This window comes from Haliotis rufescens, unplaced genomic scaffold (genome assembly GCF_023055435.1).
Source record: "Haliotis rufescens isolate VD_foot unplaced genomic scaffold, xgHalRufe1.0.p SCAF_115, whole genome shotgun sequence".
Classification (NCBI taxonomy): domain Eukaryota; kingdom Metazoa; phylum Mollusca; class Gastropoda; order Lepetellida; family Haliotidae; genus Haliotis; species Haliotis rufescens.
Window position 1 is genome coordinate 249,202 of NW_025963797.1, and position 20,171 is coordinate 269,372.

The 20,171-nt window shown below is 41.0% G+C and overlaps 1 protein-coding gene across 1 annotated transcript; it reads left to right on the plus strand.

Moving 5' to 3' along the window:
* Positions 1 to 16,723: 16,723 nt before the first annotated feature.
* LOC124118700 (multiple epidermal growth factor-like domains protein 10) lies at positions 16,724 to 18,988 on the plus strand. The gene is made up of 4 exons (XM_048393150.1): positions 16,724 to 16,776; positions 17,265 to 17,549; positions 18,716 to 18,751; positions 18,867 to 18,988. The coding sequence occupies exons 1-4, from the start codon at positions 16,743 to 16,745 to the stop codon at positions 18,986 to 18,988; spliced, it is 477 nt and encodes a 158-aa protein (XP_048249107.1). The 5' UTR covers positions 16,724 to 16,742.
* Positions 18,989 to 20,171: the final 1,183 nt, after the last annotated feature.

Consider the following 20,171-nt stretch of genomic DNA (forward strand, 5'->3'; position numbering starts at 1 on the left):
TTGCAAACTAAGCATTTGTCATTTTGCAAGGAGTAAGTAACGATTGTCATTAGAGTGTTGATCTATCGGGGCAACTATATGATCAGACACTACCAAAGAAATGTACATTCTAAGAAAAGTGTATCTAGATGCGCCCCTATTAATAAGACAGACTATACCCATAACTGCAGTGTGCTGTAGCTCTTAATACCTTATACAAACATACAGAAAAAACACCCAGCAAAGCTTAACATCAACCATGTGCTATTGGCCATTAAATGTGTCTACTTAAAATGCAACCATCTGCTTTCAATACTATGGGTAAGTAAAAGCGTTTTGACTGTTGTCAGTACAAGTGATCAGTGTGATCAGTACGAACACCAAAATTGCGTCTGACTTAAACCAGCGACTTGACGCTCTCAGGGAGGATCAAACCTGGAGTTTGATGACACAAACTCGAAAATGTGACGTTCAGAGATCAGATGAACAACTTGGCAAAATTAGCGGAACGACAGGTGCAAAATGAAGAGGTTTAATGTGTTATTGTGTTCAATATGATTACACCAAATGCAAACCATTAGTGTGCATTAACAAACGGACTATGGAGCTGCATGTACTGCACGTGCAGCAGCACTATGGACGATATTAAAGTTGATTGCCTTACATCTTCGTCCATCGAACAGTGACAGTTCAACAACATGCCAAGAATAATAAAAGTGCAAAGAAACAACGTCATAGCAGGAAAATCCCGATCAGCAGTACCTAGAGTTTTTAATGTAGCACCCTGCACAAACCACAAGGTTATGGGGTCGTTTTCAACAGCTTCAGTCAACAAGTGATCGGCCAAGGTATGAACGACCAAGAATAACCACCCCCTCCCAAGATCGCTACATCCGACTACGCCACCTACGTGAAAGGACGATCACAGCCACCTAAACCACATTCCAAATACCGAGCTGCGAAGGATCTTCGACCAGAATGCATTAAACCGTTTATGAGCAGCAGGTCTACGAGCAAGACGTCCTGTTTGGCACGTCATATATATTGTGACGACAACATCGTCAACAACGACTGCATCAGTGTCGTCAGCACAGGGTATGGACTGAACTGTGATTAAGAGAAATCTGGTTCAGCGATGAGTCAATATTTCTCCTCCATCGAGGGGGTGGAAGGGCACGGGTCCACAGACGTCGGGGAGAATGTTACGCGGTCAATTGCGTACAGGAAGTAGTCAGGTTTGGCGGGGATAGCGCTATGATGTGGTCGGATATCTCTCATCGTGGCAGGTTTAGTCCATACCTATTGCAATCTTACGGTTCAACGAAATTCTCCTACCACACGTCCTCCCAACTGCAGTCAACGACAACAGTGTATTCCAGCAGGACCACGCTCGGCCACACAACACGGAGCACAAGAGCCTGTCTACACAACAACACCGCTCATGCTTTCAATGGCCCTCCAGATCCCCGGATTTGAATCTGATAGAGCACCTGCGGTATGAATTTGATAGATGTCAGCCACAACCCCAGACGTTGCAGCAGTTGGCTTTATTGTTGCAGGCCGAGAGGGCTACCATTCCCCAGGATATGGTTCACATACTTGTCTCTTCTATGGGCAGATGTCAGGCCGTTATCGAATCCAAAGGGGGACATATGCGTTATTGATGGTAGCTGAACTTCACCTTTGACTTTTCCTATGTACCGGTAACTGAGATGACTACAATCGCCAAGTGTCCTCTCCACATTTTGACTCAATGCCTTGTGCGGTCTGTATAAATGTATTTCCCTGCCTCACACAAATCCGGCCTTGCATGTTTTTTTTTAAGAGTATATGTTATTACTGGTTATTGTTGTGTACATTGCTGAAGGAATAAATATGTTTGAGAAACATGAATCTGTTTTTTCCTCTTTCACCTACACACACACACACACATCTGCCTCTGTCTATCTGCCGCTGCCCTACACATCTGAACTCCTATCCCAATCGTAGACTTCACGTTTCCTCATCTGTTAGACTTCTCGCCCCCTCATCTCATAAATATTCCACTCTCCATCTCATGCACATGTCTCTCCTTAATCACATACGGTATTACCTGACTATATCTAATAACAACCCCGAGCCTTAATATACTAATTTAACCATACCACAGTACCTCTATCTGAAGTACTAACCTTTAATATATATATATTCAAAATTGCCTGTGATCTTTAAATGTATCTTTTCTTCTAATTTTACAGTACCAACTATGCCACTGCTCGTCACCAGAACAATACTGTGGAGTACAGGACTGACGATGGGTATTGTGAAATACGAGAGGAAGACATCGCCGTTCGTTGTCAACAGCCGATAATGAACCAAGGAGAGGAAAACAATCAAATCATGCCTGCTTTAGCAGATTGTGTTCCTGCTGAAGGTGAAGTCGCAAATGTAAATCCTTGTCCAGGGCCAAATGCCTGTGTTCCTTTAGGAGTAGTGGTCTGCTACTTATCACCAGCTGATGATTAACATAGATGTAACTGTCATATAGTCATATTATGTAGCTACCCGTGCTCCTGGGTTTCACCGCAGTGGTAAAGGTCTGGCACCTGCATCACTTCGGGCTTTCCTCCCACATTAAGCTGACACGCCGCGATATAACTGGAAAACTGTTAAAAGCGGCGTTAAACCCAACTCACTCACTCACTCTTATTATGTAGCAATCATGTCCAACCTATATTAATCCACCTGCGGCAGATATTGCATGTACAATATTGTCTTGCTCATATTAATCTGACAGCATATTCGTGCATTATTCACATTCATCTGACAACATATGTTCGTTTTGATTGTATTCATCTGACAATATGTATCTATGTTATTAACTAAAGAATACAGGGACGTGTTGTGGTAGCTAACCAATCATATTGTTTTTATATACATTTTAATGATTGTATATTTATCTCCGATTATTAAGATATATTTATCACAGTTACGTCTGAACTAAATCACACATAAACTTGCCTTGTTACTTTACGATCAAATATTATTCTGATACATACGCTTTTTTTAAGTTTGCATATGAAATTCGTCTCCAGCTCATTGTAATTAAAAGTGTGACTGTAATTTGCTTATGGCCTCTTAAAAGGTTACACGTTTCATCAGCTTTGGCTAGGTTGGGATCAATGCTGGATGAATGATAAAGAACTGGCATTTCGTTATCATCGCTTTCTATATGTATCAGTTTTAGTCTGATGTGTCCAACATGGCGGTCTGTTATGAAGTCATTTATCTTCAAAATATGACTCTTAGACTAAATCACAAAAAAAACCATACAATCCTCACAAATGTCAAGAATAAAAAAAGAGAGAAGGAAACGGGTGAGGCAAAACAATTACAATGCTCGAAAACTGACACCGCTCGTGTAAATAAAGATAACGAGGCTCAAACACAGACTGTGTCCGTTATTATTATTAGTCTGCGCTCGTCGGTTTATGTGACCTGCATCAATTCTACCTAATGCAGTGTACTCCACACGGTGTAGGCGTCCACTCGTAGCCTCTTGAGATGAACGAGGAAACAAAACTTCATTATAGGCAAACTAAATGATTATGAAAATGAACCAATAGGTTGAACAAAAATGGTTCCAGACCATCGGGCCCTTAAAAAAAATGTTCAGTTCATGAACATTATGAATGGCGACATTGTAAAGATGCAAACTTTAATTCATACAATAGTTACCAGTGTGTATAATGATATAAATAATATGTGTACACCTTTTACATCATATCCATGATATCCTGATTTGGCTTTCATCACACAATTACATAGTTAAGGTTATCAACATACGTCCTCCTCACTGACAACTTATCTTGTCAGTTTTGAAATCGTATTTTGGGATTTCATTGGCAACTTGACATCAATGTTCGATGGAGAATTTACTGCAGCTGGAATAAATGCTCAATCGCATATTGTATGTGCTTCCCTAGGTTCGTGTTGAGAGTTGTACCTGATGATAGCTGTCTGAAATGGTGGTTTTGAGCCATCCTGCCTCTGTAGCTTTAGTGGTGTCCTTTTCAGCCGAATGCTTTAGAAGAAGATTTTGAGTTACAGCCATGTAACATAACATAGCCTTTACATGACATACCAACCTGTCTTGATCATCCACATTCTTACTCAAAGAAAGGATAGTGTACCGTACATGCTCGAGCGATCAACATACCTCAAAACATGCTTCAAAGCACAAACCAGTTCTGTCCAACGACCTGACAGAAACTGTAAAAATAGACCCGACCGAGGACGTGATATAATGCATGTTTTATAATGCTAACATGCATGCCCGACGTTGGTCACCTCCCCCCACACACCCACACACACAAAAAACATGCACACGTACATAGACATTCGTTCACTCCTGCTAGGCATATAACACATGGGATTCAATCAACAGATCAAATTACACTAAGTGGTCATTTACATAGGACTCTATCATAGTATTGTCAAGTCATGGGATTGTTAAATGAAGCAAATTGCCGTCTCCACATGTCGCACGTCTCTGCACAACACTGCACTGAAAATACACGAAATGTCATAATTAATTACACATTGTTTCCATTGTACCCACGTCTGGAATCGAACACCACGTGCCGTATTAAATACACATGCATACCTTCTCTACAATACGCTACTGTTGACATACAGTTGCGTCTCAATATCATTTTATCCTTTATACGTACAGCACATTTGACAAAATATTAATACGAACCATGAGCATACGTTATAAACGCTTGAGGTAATCTGCGCCCGAGGTGTACCCCGGTTAAGAGCCCGCATTACCCGAAGCATGACGCTATTTAAAGGCCTGGTCTCATAACAGAGGGAAGAGATCGGACATGGTGGCAGCATAGCCGTTGTTATCAGCAATGTTGTGGTGAGTTCAGTTTGTGATTAGTTCTCTCTACCACACAACATGTTACTTCAGTGATTCAGAACTTATGATGTTGAGTACAGACAGACACACTGGACTCAACGTTACTATTCGTAATCGTAATGAACTGTTTTCGTCATAGTCGACTTCAATGTCGCCTCGCCCTCCATTATCGATTGGTAGTTGTCCTTGAGTGTCAACCCTAGGTGTGTATTGCACATTCGGGTTGGCGCACATTAGTTGTTGACGATTATATACCTTGAATTAACGACATATAGTATTTAACAATAATAGCGATCACAATAAACACATGTTGATGTCCGTCATGGGGATAGCCAACCGATCAACTGTAGACGGAAACATCCATGCTGTGTTTGTTCTTATTAGTATAAGATACGATAATAACACTAACTAACATGGTCAGTGAATTTCTCTGTCCACTCCAACACTAACATGTAAATAGTCTCTGCTAATCAGATTGCAAATTATGAGGTTGAATATTGTAGATTAGAAAACAAACATATTGATCAGTTTGTAAATGTTTTATCCATGTTTCTGCAATTCAATGGATGTTCATGTATTGCTCCTTCTGCTCTCCCTCTTGACCTCTGCTGAACACAACAATTCAATAGGAAAAGGACATAAGCAATACAGGCGGAAGCTGATTTGTTATGACTTGCAGTGACATTTGAAGTTTATTTTGACAATACTACGACATGCAATTGACAGTTAAATAAAATGAGAAAATATTGTTTTACACTGGCAAACATATCTAACCTCCCTTTAGTCATTTGGTGCATGTTATTAAGTTGTCATGATGTTGTCAGTACTGAAGAAATAGCATTAACGACCTGACAAATACAATATATACCATACAATCTGACCCATGAGTATCTAAATTCATGGAGCTACATTTAATAAGAATGCGTCAACAGTATTCATGGTTGTCTTAGATGCCAAGGAGGGTGAAGTTGTTTACATCATCACCCAATGATTTACTTGGGGTAGCTCAAACAATCAACCACTGATTGACCTGGAGATGTTCACGCCATCAACAACTGATTTACCTGTGGTTGTTCATTTTATCAATCACGGATTTGCCTGGAATTGTTCATATTATCAACTACTGAACTACCTGGTGTCGTTCATTTTACCTTGCACGGACTTACCTGGAGTCGTTCATGTTACCTTGTACGGATTTACCTGGAGTCGTCCATGGTACCTTGCACGGATTTACCTGTAATCGTTCATGCTATCAACTACTGATCTACCTGGAGTCGTTCATGTTACCTTGCACGGATTTACCTGGAGTCGTTCATGCTACCTTGCACGGATTTACCTGGAGTCGTTCATGTAACCTTGCACGGATTTACCTGGAGTCGTTCATGTAACCTTGCACGGATTTACCTGGAGTCGTTCATGTAACCTTTCACGGATTTACCTGGAGTCGTTCATGTTACCTTGCACGGATTTACCTGGAGTCGTTCATATTACCTTGCACGGATTTACCTGGAGTCGTTCATATTGCCTTGCATGGATTTACCTGGAGTCGTCCATGGTACCTTGCACGGATTTACCTGTAATCGTTCATGCTATCAACTACTGATCTACCTGGAGTCGTTCATGTTACCTTGCACGGATTTACCTGGAGTCGTTCATGCTACCTTGCACGGATTTACCTGGAGTCGTTCATGTAACCTTGCACGGATTTACCTGGAGTCGTTCATGTAACCTTTCACGGATTTACCTGGAGTCGTTCATGTAACCTTTCACGGATTTACCTGGAGTCGTTCATGTTACCTTGCACGGATTTACCTGGAGTCGTTCATATTACCTTGCACGGATTTACCTGGAGTCGTTCATGTTGCCTTGCATGGATTTACCTGGAGTCGTTCATGCTTTCAACTACTGAACTACCTGGAGTCGTTCATGCTATCAACAACTGATGTGCCTAGAGTGATTCATGTTATCAACCACTGATGTTCCCTGGAGTTGTTCAAGCTGTCAAACAGTGATTGTTCATGTAATCAGCCACTGAATTACCTGTTGTTGGTAAACGACATTAATTACAGTTGTCTTAATGCCCCTTGTTTGGAAACCTGCAAGGACATAAGCAGATATATGAATTAGGAGATAAACCTACTGTGTTTTGAAATTTGATGTAGTCCCACTGTAGAGTAGATACCTCTTTATTTTAATTTTAAACCAAGTGCTTTAGTTTCAACTATACACTTGAAAATCAGTCACCATAGTTAATATTTAGCGCACGTCGATTCGTGTACAGATGTTTGCGACTCTGGTTTCAGTCACCGTTATCTGACCGAGTGGTTTCAAAGGCCTCAATCCATTATTTGTATAGTATCATATCACCTGATTTGGCAGCCTTTACTGCACGTGAAATATGAAGAGGCCTCTTACATGTAATGTCGTCCGGCTAAATCATTCCTCAGGACTGAGTAGGAAAACCGAGAGGGGTGGAAGGTTTGTCGCAACTGACGAATGAAATAAAGCAAAGGAACAATTCTAAATCATGAAATAATAGTTATATCAATATTGGCTAGCAATTTCATAGATACATGCCTGATAGTAAGCAATATGTTTTACCCTAACTGCAGCTAGCTGATTCCCTTACACACACGCCCTCACTATCTTCTCGGCAAACTGGTTGCATTGATACACGAATACTGTGCGAGGGCAAATCATTGAATGGGACATATGCGGGTTGGGGGAATGCATGTTTGGAGTGAAAGGCTGTGGAGTTGCGAAAGGGAGTTGGTTTGTAGATGTTAGGCAAAGTATTGAGGCGCAGAATAAGAAGTTCAGATCACACGTCGCAGTATTGGGGTGGTATGACATAGGGGCTGAAGTTGAGTCCAGGGGTGAGGTGGTGAGGTTGACTGGGGGAGTCATGGGGTTGATATGTTCGTTGAGGTAGAGGGGTGTGGCGTTGACTGAGGGAGTCACGGGGTCGATATGTTAGTTGAGGTAGAGAGGTGTGGCGTTGACAGGGGGGGTCACAGGGTCGATATGTTAGTTGAGGTAGAGGGGAGTGGCGTTGACTGGGGGAGTCACGGGGTCGATCTGTTAGTGGAGGTAGAGGGCTGTGGGGTTGACTGAGGGAGTGATGGGGTCGATATGTTGGTGGAGGTAGAGGGGTATGGCGTTGACTGAGGGAGTCACGGGGTCGATATGTTAGTTGAGGTAGAGAGGTGTGGCGTTGACAGGGGGGGTCACGGGGTCGATATGTTAGTTGAGGTAGAGGGGTGTGGCGTTGACTGAGGGAGTCACGGGGTCGATATGTTAGTTGAGGTAGAGAGGTGTGGCATTGACTGGGGGAGTCACGGGGTCGATCTGTTGGTGGAGGTAGAGGGCTGTGGGGTTGACTGAGTGAGTGATGGGGTCGATATGTTGGTGGAGGTAGAGGGGTGTGGCGTTGACTGAGGGAGTCACGGGGTCGATATGTTAGTTGGGGTAGAGAGGTGTGGCGTTGACTGGGGGAGTCACTGGGTCGATATGTTAGTTGAGGTAGAGAGGTGTGGCGTTGACTGGGGGAGTCACGGGGTCGATCTGTTGGTGGAGGTAGAGGGGTGTGGGGCTGAGGTAGGGGGGTCGAGTATGCCATTTCCATATAAGGTAGTTAGCAATTACTTTTAAAAAATCAAAATAAATGCCTCTCCATTCCGAACTTGAATGTGGGAGAACTTGACCTGCATCAACGTTACTCACCCCTCACAGCCGTCAATGGCTGACAGTGTTGTGTTTACATCTTGTGCCTCAGACAAGTTACACGAGCAAGATGACAACCCCGATCTATGATGTGGTTCAACATTAACTAGTTGATTTACTGGGAATGAGTATGCTGGCTGAAGTTGAGTCCAGGGGTGAGGTGGTGAGGTTGACTGAGGGAGTCACGGGGTCGATATGTTAGTTGAGGTAGAGAGGTGTAGCGTTGACTGGGGGAGTCATGGGGTCGATATGTTAGTTGAGGTAGAGAGGTGTGGCGTTGACTGGGGGAGTCACGGGGTCGATCTGTTGGTGGAGGTAGAGGGGTGTGGGGCTGAGGTAGGGGTGTCGAGTATGCCATTTCCATATAAGGTAGTTAGCAATTACTTTTAAAAAATCAAAATAAATGCCTCTCCATTCCGAACTTGAATGTGGGAGAACTTGACCTGCATCATGGTTACTCACCCCTTACAGCCGTCAATGGCTGACAGTGTTGTGTTTACATCTTGTGCCTCAGACAAGTTACACGAGCAAGATGACAACCCCGATCTATGATGTGGTTCAACATTAACTAGTAGATTTACTGGGAATGAGTATGCTGGTACAATGTGATTGCCCATGGAACTGAGTATTACTGTTGAAGCCGCCTTTCAGGCTGCAGACGAGCCAGCTATATTGACACGAGGAATCTGCATGATTTGACCTATCAATTTCAAGATTTCACAGATTCAAAGCCTGTGTGTGAAAGCAATGAGACATTTGTGACTCAGAAATAGTTTTTTCGTGTATGATTTTCTTAATTGTGAGTGTCCTGAAATTAATTTCATCAAGTTTGAGAAACTGTGACTTTGGTGATGTTTGTAAAGTGTTTTTTTTGTGTGTGGCCTTTCGAAGTGACGAGTGTTTTCTGATGGACTTTCAAATCCCCTCCTGCCAAATCTTTATGGTGGTTGTTGACGGAGACTATCGATCGCAAAAAGTTTTGTAAACAACATGTTTTCATAAATTAAGTTTCTCAAAGCACATTTAGATAATGTAACTGTTCTGCGTCTGTTCGTCATCGATTTGCCCCTAACAGGTTCGTAAACATTTCATTTGTAGTTATGCCTTCATACAATCTTGTAATCTCATCATCGAAGCAGTCATGTTTACGGCCTATAAGATCATATCGTCGCCCAAAACATTCGATATCAAACTACCATATTTACTCTATTAGACACAGTAGTCTATTAATTTCGCTGGAGTGTGGCATGTATTTGAAACCTGGCTTGTATTACAGACCCGGCGAGTGATAGAGGAAATATTTTACAGCAGTTCCTATGGGTGATCAATCGGCAGCCATTTTTGTTATAAATCGATATAATCAAGCATTCTTCAGTGTCATTGTACAATATAAAATATTGTTGCGCTAATTCATTTGTTCACAAAAATCAATTCAACTGATGCATGGGTATGAGGCGGTAGTGAACATAATGACAAGCAGTCAGTATGACCTGACAAGGCTATACATGCAGAATTATGTGAGTTGATGCCACACAGGGCAACTATCTCAGAAACATGATGAATTGTAATGGTTGAAAGTGCGAAGAGGGCGGTATATGCATGACATGAGGGCGGTATATGAGTAGAGGTGAGGGAACTAGCTTATGTCGTCATGTTGAAAGAGAGGGACGTACCTAGAAGTTACCTTGCGATCGGTGACTGATGTCAAGGTGACCTGTGTGGAGTTTTCTCCATGTCAGTTTGGTGTCTGCAACAAGCACAGTGAGTGTTCATGCAAACACACATGAGAAACAGTACACTAGATATGGGATTTGGACATATAATGGACATCCTTTCTTGATCATCTATGACATCCCATTGCTGTCGGAGTATAGTTCGGATCATGGTCTCCTCTGCTTCAGAGAAATTAACAGTTTTAGGATCCCCTTCATCTGTATTGTTCCTTGTTGGCAGCTGATAACTCAAAGTGCATCATTTTACAAAACCCATATTCAACCTGCCATCGTATTGTCCATCCATATTGTAACGCCAATCATTGTCTGTGCAGTTGCCTCAGTGAAGTAAGAATAGCATGATACGCTAGTCCGTGTACAGTTACAAGAGATGTACATTATTTTAACCAGCATGTACATAATTAGACGAAATTCATCCAGTGACGGTTTTCTGTTCCAATCATTGTCACCTGTGTATCAGCAACTGTTAGGGGACATGGTTGGGGGACATGTTATGAAGTACAGAGCTATATTTACAGAAGCATCATCTCAGAGCAGGTATTCACACAGCCTTGTATTAAATGTTTGTAGTCAATGCTTAACTCATCCATATGTAGGTTGTTTAGAGCATTTTGTTACGTAAATTCACTTGCTTTCCTTTCAAATTAATCTGTTGATGATTGTGTTACGCAGAGTGATACAATACAAACACCTGTATGTACATGATGTTTTATGAAGAGGAAAATGACATATGTACCACTAGAAAACTACAGACTATGATTCATAATGAAACCAATGCATCATAAAATAAGGCCTGTTATTAAAATGAATAATGAACAAATGGGGTCATTTTTACTTTAGGAAGTTAATATGATATTTCCCGAAGACTGTTTTATGAATACATTACACATCTCCCACTTATATAGCGACATGAAACGAATACATTTATCATGAAATATGTACAAGTATTATTTAAATTTAATGCATGTTGCTAGCGTCAATTCCTAAACTCAGTGTATTCAACACCCTCCGTGTGTCTCTGGCATCGATTCCTAGACTCAGTGTATTCAACACCCTCTGTGTGTCTCTGGCATCAATTCCTAGACTCAGTGTATTCAACACCCTCTGTGTGTCTCTGGCATCGATTCCTAGACTCAGTGTATTCAACACCCTCTGTGTGTCTCTGGCATCGATTCCTAGACTCAGTGTATTCAACACCCTCTGTGTGTCTCTGGCATCAATTCCTAGACTCAGTGTATTCAACACCCTCTGTGTGTCTCTTGCATCGATTCCTAGACTCAGTGTATTCAACACCCTCTGTGTGTCTCTGGCATCGATTCCTAGACTCAGTGTATTCAACACCCTCTGTGTGTCTCTGGCAGCGATTCCTAGACTCAGTGTATTCAACACCCTCTGTGTGTCTCTGGCAGCGATTCCTAGACTCAGTGTATTCAACACCCTCTGTGTGTCTCTGGCATCGATTCCTAGACTCAGTGTATTCAACACCCTCTGTGTGTCTCTGGCATCAATTCCTAGACTCAGTGTATTCAACACCCTCTGTGTGTCTCTGGCATCGATTCCTAGACTCAGTGTATTCAACACCCTCTGTGTGTCTCTGGCATCGATTCCTAGACTCAGTGTATTCAACACCCTCTGTGTGTCTCTGGCATCGATTCCTAGACTCAGTGTATTCAACACCCTCTGTGTGTCTCTGGCATCGATTCCTAGACTCAGTGTATTCAACACCCTCTGTGTGTCTCTGGCATCAATTCCTAGACTCAGTGTATTCAACACCCTCTGTGTGTCTCTGGCATCGATTCCTAGACTCAGTGTATTCAACACCCTCTGTGTGTCTCTGGCATCAATTCCTAGACTCAGTGTATTCAACACCCTCTGTGTGTCTCTGGCATCGATTCCTGAACATAATGTATATAACAGCAACACTCATATCTTGAGTATGTCAGGCGATTATCGTCCGAATCTACTTTTAGCTATTCGTGAGGAACAGTCACCTGTATTATCAGAGGCTATATATGTACAGGGTGTTTGCGTCTAATGTAGGTCAGGGAAGAGGAAGCACAACACAAATATCCTTGCTCAGCATGAAATAATATTTTATGATTTACCAATCATTGAGCTTACCCTTTATGTCTATGTCCGAGATTGGCACCAGAATGTTTCTTATAAATAATCTATTGTACCCTTGTAAAACATGTTGCTCATTAGGCTCAATTTATTATTTAATATTACAAGCTTAACTAATGTTTATTAGATACACAGTTGGCACCATGTACTGATACCTTTTTCCCATTCGGTATAACGTGTGTGTGGCGCTACTTCGTTCAGCACGTGTAAATTATAGGGCGTGCCCCTAATATTATAAATATAGGAGGTGAATGTTGTCAACATCTATTTTTGGCTGTCAGTGAGAAACAGTCATCTTTACTATCAGAGCATATAAATTTGGTTTGGGTGTCCCGTTTCTTACCATCGCCTAATTGAAAAAGGAAACACAGCAGAAACACGAGTGTTTCCTTGTTCAGAACGACCAACTTCAATGGTGTACTATTTTATGATTGACGGATGATTGAGCTTTCCCCTTATGTCAATGTCCGAGATTGGCAGCAGTTATGGTGTTTGGTTTTACGTTTCAGATAAATAAACGTCCATGCATGGGATGTCTGCCATCAACTTGCATCCCTGTTCTAATACTGGGTAGTGACATTTGTTGTTCATGATTAGCAACATTTGTTCATATTTACATTGAAAGGATATGTTAAGATAATTTATTCTATCGCCATATTATAAAGGGTTCGGAACCCCCGTTTGTCTTGAAGTATGTTGGTTTTAAAAAAGTACTAAATCGGAGTTGGAAGCATAGGTACAGGATAGAGTTGGTATTGTTTATAGAATACAGTGATAAGTGGATAGTGTTTACGAACTGATTCTGTATGTGTCCAATGCTGTTTGCAAATGTTACGAGCAAAGGAATACACACAGGGTAATGATTGTGTGTCAACCGTGCACTGAATTATCGTCTTCGAGATGTTTGGGACTTACTTTGAAATGCATTCTAAGCCACCGATTCACACATTTGAGCTATCAATAAACATGCTGGGAGGCTGTACATGACTACTACTGAATTATCATAATGTATGTGTCATGTGTAACTGTATATTAACGCCTCCGCAAGCTGCCTGATTGTGCATATCTGGCAGGTTTATAGCCGGCGCCCAATTGCAATCTTACTGAGTGACTGGGCCATGGCGCATATGCCAGTTTTCAGAAATAGGTAGAATTGCCGAAAAGGGTAGACGACGAATTCGAATATAACCTGATATAAATTATGCCAACTCATACACGCTTTCTGTAGTGTTATATTTATAGTTATTAAGTTAGATGAGGCAATTTTGCAAGCCATCTGATAACTAGACATTCCCTGGCTTATACTTCCTGCTTCCCTAACACATAGTAGGCACGTCACTACTGTACTCCCAGGGAAAGGGGCTTGACAAATCCTAGTGACCCGGTTGTGTGCACAAGCTGGATTAGCTGGCCTGTACAACAGGCAGTAAATGTCAGTAAAAGGGTCTGGACGGGGTAGAAGTGAGAAGTGAGGAGTGAAGGGTATGACTAGTGCGTGGCTGGCACAGCAGGTGAAGTGTGTAGTGTAGTGGAGGGTGTGGGCGAGGTGTAGGTGAGGTGGATGATTTAAAGCGAAAAATAGTACACTTTTGGAGTGACGTGGCGTTCATTAAATACTGATATGAATGGACACTTCTTTATTACAATTAGGAGCAGCGTTTGTTTAATAACAGTGTTAGAATCTAGATGTTTAGATATTTGAGGGATTGGGATTGTGATTTGGCATGGTGTTAAGGTTTAGATTCCAGAGTTGAGATGGTGAGGTGCGGGGATGTGACAATGGTTGAGCTAGATGTAGAGAGGTACTCACCGGGTCATAGGTGCAGGGTAGAAGTGAGATTAATCATACTTGGGTCACGCAGGCGCGGGGATGTAGAAATTAAGTTTTACTGGCGTGTTGTTGAGTGGGGAGTAGATCTGGGGGTACTGCGTTCTGCAGGAAAGGTGTGATTAAAAGTAGTCAGGTCACGGATTAAACTAGATATCGGGGTTGAGGTATGAAGGGACTGCTTAAATTAGGGATATCAGAGTTTAAGGTGCAGAGGTGACGGTGAAAGTCGAAACGCCAGGCCTTGAGACGGAGTGGTGTGGGTAAAAGTAGGATGGTCGGGGTTAAGCTCGGGGATTGATGTGATAAGTGTGGGGAGTTTTGATCTGGATTGAGGGACCGCACCCTTGTATTTTCATGACACATGTATGCCAAAGTTCCTGGATTTATTCGATGCCTTTTGGGTGGAAATTAAATTGCTACTTGTCCTTTATTGCATTTTATAAGTATTCTTAAAATTCAGGCACTGCACCCAATTTGTTTGGGTGTTATTATTGTTTAAACGCAAATCCGTAACATTGCTTAGGAAAATCGCTTGGGTTTTAAAAAAATCGAAAATCGCTCACTCTGACGACCGCGCTATACTAAGATATGGCTTATGCTATATGTACACTGGGAGAGAATCCTGACGTGTGTTCGTACGACGGTCGGTGTCCCTGACACCAGATTTAAAGACCAGAGTAAGAACCTTATTACATAACAGGTGCACTCACTCCATGTGAGTTCAACCTCATTCTCTAGCTCTGTTTTTTGTTTTGTGTAAATAAATATCTAAACCTAATGGAATAATGATTGTCAATGTGCCTAAATGCAATCGATATGTCAATTTATGTGTTTCTTCCAACATGACGAAGGCGTATGCTACCAAGCCCCTTTTCTGAGAATTAATAGTCGGATCTTCTGTGAGTGAGGCACTACTCCTGCGTCGGCGCGTAATTAAAAAAGGCGAGGATGTGTGGTGCTGATTGGGAAGTTCGGGCGGGAAGATTTGGGTTAGATGTTAGGAGGTAATGGGTAAAAGTGAGATGGTTTGGCCTTGAAGGATTGAGTTGCAGGGTTAGAGATGTTCGTTGATGTGAGGAGGTGATTGGTTGGAGGCACAGAGGTTGATATTGGGAGCTGCTGGTATGAGGTAGGGATGTGTGTGGTTAAGGTGAGGAGGTTGAAGGGAAAAGGTAAGGAGTTGTTGCATGGAGGTACACGTTTGAGACTGAGATGCAAGGTTTGCAAAAGTAGGTGCTCGATTGTGGTTGGGAGTTGAAGGGTTGTGTGGGGAAGGTGAAGGGTTGTGAGGGGGAGTTGAAGGGTTGTGGTGGTGAGATGCAAGGATGTGGTGGGTAGGTAAATATTGTGGTGGGAAGGTACAGGTCTGTGCTCGGAAGGTGCTGGATTGTGGTGGGAGGTGTAGAATTGAGGTGTGGAGATGTGGTGTTGAGTTAAACAGCGTGAGGTTGAGGTGTTGATGCTAGGTTGTGTTTAAGAGTTTTGGGTTCTGAGGAGAAAGTCTGTAAGTCTGAGTCCTGGGTTGAGTATGTGATGTAGGGACTTGGGTGAAGTTGACGGGGCTTGTGGTTGGGAGTAATTTGGTGGAGTTGAGGTGTGCATGGTTGAACTGATGCATGTGTTCGGGAGCTGCAGGTCGTCCGGTTTTAACTTACCATTTCAACGTTTCAACATCGAAACCGAGTGTTCTCACTCTATATTTAAAAGGCCACTGTTAATATGTATATGCGAGCAGGAGAAACGGCACCTGGCGGGTGCAAGGAAACACTCGCGCTGTGACGTCATTAAGAAAGACGTTTGATGTGAACCTACTTCCGAAGAACTCGTCACGTTTGATGACTGTACGGAAATATCTTCTTTTTTTCTTCTCGAGCTCTTTAGTAATGTAATAAAACATTAATTTCAAACAATTCATTATTTTGTAAATAAATTGGAAATGCCACTGAAATTAATTATATGTTATCTTTCACCTGTATTGTTTGTCTCATTTGATACTTGACAATAGGTAGCACATAATTACTTGAAACTTAGTAAATGTACTATTGCAGTTGTTAGAAGATTTTGTTATATTAGTACAATTGACTACTTACACAGGAGCACTACAATAAAGAGATGTTGGTCTTGAGCTTTGAAATATGGATTTCAAGAGCTGACGTAGTAGAAGCCATATATTGAGATTTGAGATGGAGAGGGCCACAGGGAGCAAATTATGTTCAAATTACATTTTATAAGTGTTAATTATCTATGCAGATCGACATATCAAACCATAGTTTTGTGAATGTCAATGTGAACCGTTGTGGGCAAAAATATAAAACAAAATATTTGAAAACATCCTGTATGAAACAGCACACTGTTCATAATTAAACATAGCACAAAGTGTCTTGTACATCTGAGCATTGTTTTTATTGCCCTTTTCAGGCACTGCAGCACCGAATGTACCAGAGTCATGCCGATAATCCTACCTTTTCTGATGATAGTCGGTGAGCATTAAAAGCACTCACTCCCTTGGACATAACAGATTTCAACATATCCCCCTTCTCAACTAATAATATAAACAATATTTTCATGGAAAATGTAAACATTGATGACATAAACCTAAATTACCAAGCGATACAGATTGATGCAATTCAATAAAAGCAACAACACCATTTCAGTAAGTGCCCATCAAAAGATAAGAATATGTTCTAAAGCACAATTGCGATAATTTTGGATGTACGCGAAAGGATGAAACAAATCCAAAATCATATCAATTATTTACCAAAAAAATAAACTCACGGTACTATTTAAAGTAGGTAATTGGTTATATGACGATTATTGAATTATATCCGATTATCAATATACCTGCATGTTCAGATAGCAGTTGTTTTTTCTCAAGCTGTGATGATAGAGATGCAACTATGTATACGGTTACCATTTTAAAATATCAAGAAACAAAGTTATAAGTTTTGCTTTTATTTTAACCTTTCAGTATTCGAATCACACGGCCAGGAAAGTTGTGAATGGGGGAAGTATGGTGAAAACTGCAAGAATGATTGCTCTCTGAACTGTTTCACCAACCCAGACAGAAACCTCAAACACTGCCACAAGGAGACAGGGAGATGTTCTGAGGGGTGTGTGCCGGGGTGGTTCGATGACCTTTGTGATAAAGCTTGCAGCAAGAACTGTAAGGGGGGCGCCTGTAATTACCAAAATGGCATCTGCACGAACGGTTGTAGTGGAGATTACAAAGGGCAGTTTTGCAACGTTGCTCAAGGTTTGAAAACAAGCTGATTCCTATCTGAAATAGTTAAGGCAGCTGTCCATCACAAGGTTCCCTATTTGGGCTGAAAACATAAAACATCTTAGCAGAAGAAATTCTCATTAATTTTATACAAAAACAAAATCGACAGGCATACTATTCATAACTGCTCTATCTGAAGACATATAACCCATTGAACTTTGAATAAAGGGATATATGAATGCTACTAAATCAGGCAATTAATACCAACAAACATACACACAACGTTACTGATTTGTTAGATCTTCAATCCAAGAAGATTTGTATTAGAATTAGTCTTCAGCAACCCATGCCTGTCTGAAGAGCCGACAAACGTATCAGATGATCATGGTCGATGACTTCGTTGATGAATTGGGCGTTGGGATAGCCTCGTGGTTAAAGCGTTCGAATACCAGAGTTCGATTCCCTGCATGGGTACAATGTGTTAATCCCATTACTTGTGTCCCCCGCCGTGATATTGCTGGAATATTGCTAAAAGCGGCATAAAACCATACTCACTCACTCACTCAATGAATGACATTCTCCGTTATAGGATAGATCAATATTCATTTTGTTTTTGCCTGGTTCACGATTCTGTACAGACCATCGTCATATAGCTTGAAAATTGCTCATTGCGGCATTGAGAACAAACAAACAAATATCAGATGTTATCTTAGGAATGTGATATGAACAAATGAAGTTTTGTCTATATTATTACTCGAATTTATTACCATTGTTTATTTATATTACATTTCACATGTTATTATCGGAAAGGAAACTGATCAGATAATGTTTGACTTTTATCAACCAAATATAAGAGGGCAATGCCCTCACAAACACCAAATATAACGCTTCATAAAATTTGCCTGTATCACCATGCCCATGTGCTATTATTTCATATATATATATATATATATATATATATATATATATATATGAGGTAAATGTTCACTCGGTGTACATATAATATATAATAAAATGATAAAGTCCACGTTAGTCAATCATCTTCTTTATATCAGTTTCAAACATAGTACTTTTGCTGTCTCATGCCAGATCTTCTGTGTAACTCAGTGTTACACTGAAGAGCTGTCATGTATCATTGTAGCGTAGTGTTTTTAATATAAGTGCATACTTATAACGCTGAATACATCTGTGTCTGACAGGCACGTCGGCGACACCACCCAGGGAATACAGCACATGTGAGTACACTATATAAACTAAGACTCATATGGGTTAAAATAATGTTAAGAATCATATGTGCTTGTTATTGCTGATTTTGTGCATCTGATATGAGTGACTGTTTTTTTGTCACAGACACATCGTCGGCAGCACCGAGTGAATCCAACACAGAGACAACACCGGACCTGGCTGCGATACTTGTCCCTGTGTTCCTCATCCTGGTTGTTGTCCTCGCTGTGGTGGTGTTTCTACTGTAAGTGTGTACCTGACTCCAGCAGTTTGAGTTTAAGATTATTACCATATGTATGTATTAAGCATGTTATTAACAAAATCATTGTTGTGAACTGACTGGTGATGTCTGAATCTATTTGTATCAACAGTTTGCACTCAATATATCACCGTCTCATAGTCTCGCGGTAGAACGCCCGCCAGGAGAGCGGAAGGTCCCGGGTTCCATTCCCTGTCACGTCATACCAAATGCGTTAAACGATGGTATTGGTGTTACCCTGCTTGGCGCTTGACATTAAGGGGCGAAATTAAGGACTGTCCGGCTCGGAGTCAGTTTACTGTGTCTGATTTTGATACTTAAGTTGGCTTGCACTGTCGCTGTATAAGTGCAATAATCTTGAACGCGACTTCACATCACCTCACTTAATACACGGTTTACACCATGTTGGTTGCTTTAAGAGTTGTACAATCTTTGGTTCATTTTAAGGAGGTGAAATGAGCTGATTTATTTGGCCGCAAAATGACAACGTTTACATTTTACAGTTTACAATTTCCTCAATAACCAACCATTGTTGTGTGCGTATTTTCAGAGTTATTTACAAACGAAAACGGAACAGGAGAGAAACCATAGGGATTATTGATGCAGTGACAGGGATACTTCCATGCTGGAGAACAACTGCAAGGTAATACAGACATATAATCTGAAGCAGAACGTCTTCATCATCACCATCACTCACATCTATGTACAGAATATGATACATCAAGACACAAAGAAGTTCACATATGAAATGGCAATCCCCTGATTTCTAAAACTAACTAAAACTAATTCGGACATGGTGATTCATACATTTGTCATGATCTCGATTTTGTTTATTTCATGTACAGTGCTGGAGAAGATAGTGAGTATACACTTCATTTTACTTATTAATTCTACTAAAGGTGACAGTATATTTTTATTTGGTTCGTATAACCGCGTTAATCTTTGGACAAACATTAAAAGTAACTGTGATAGAAGAAACTAAAACATAATTATGTTTGTTGGATTGATTAATTTCATCCCAGTAAGGGAATATAAATATGTAGCATACACCTCGTTACTACTTCATTCCACTACAATTGTCAGTGTATTATTATTGAGTTTGTATCAACGCGATTTTGTTTGAAAACATTCAAAAGTAATTGTGATACAATAATCTTATAAAAAAAAAAATT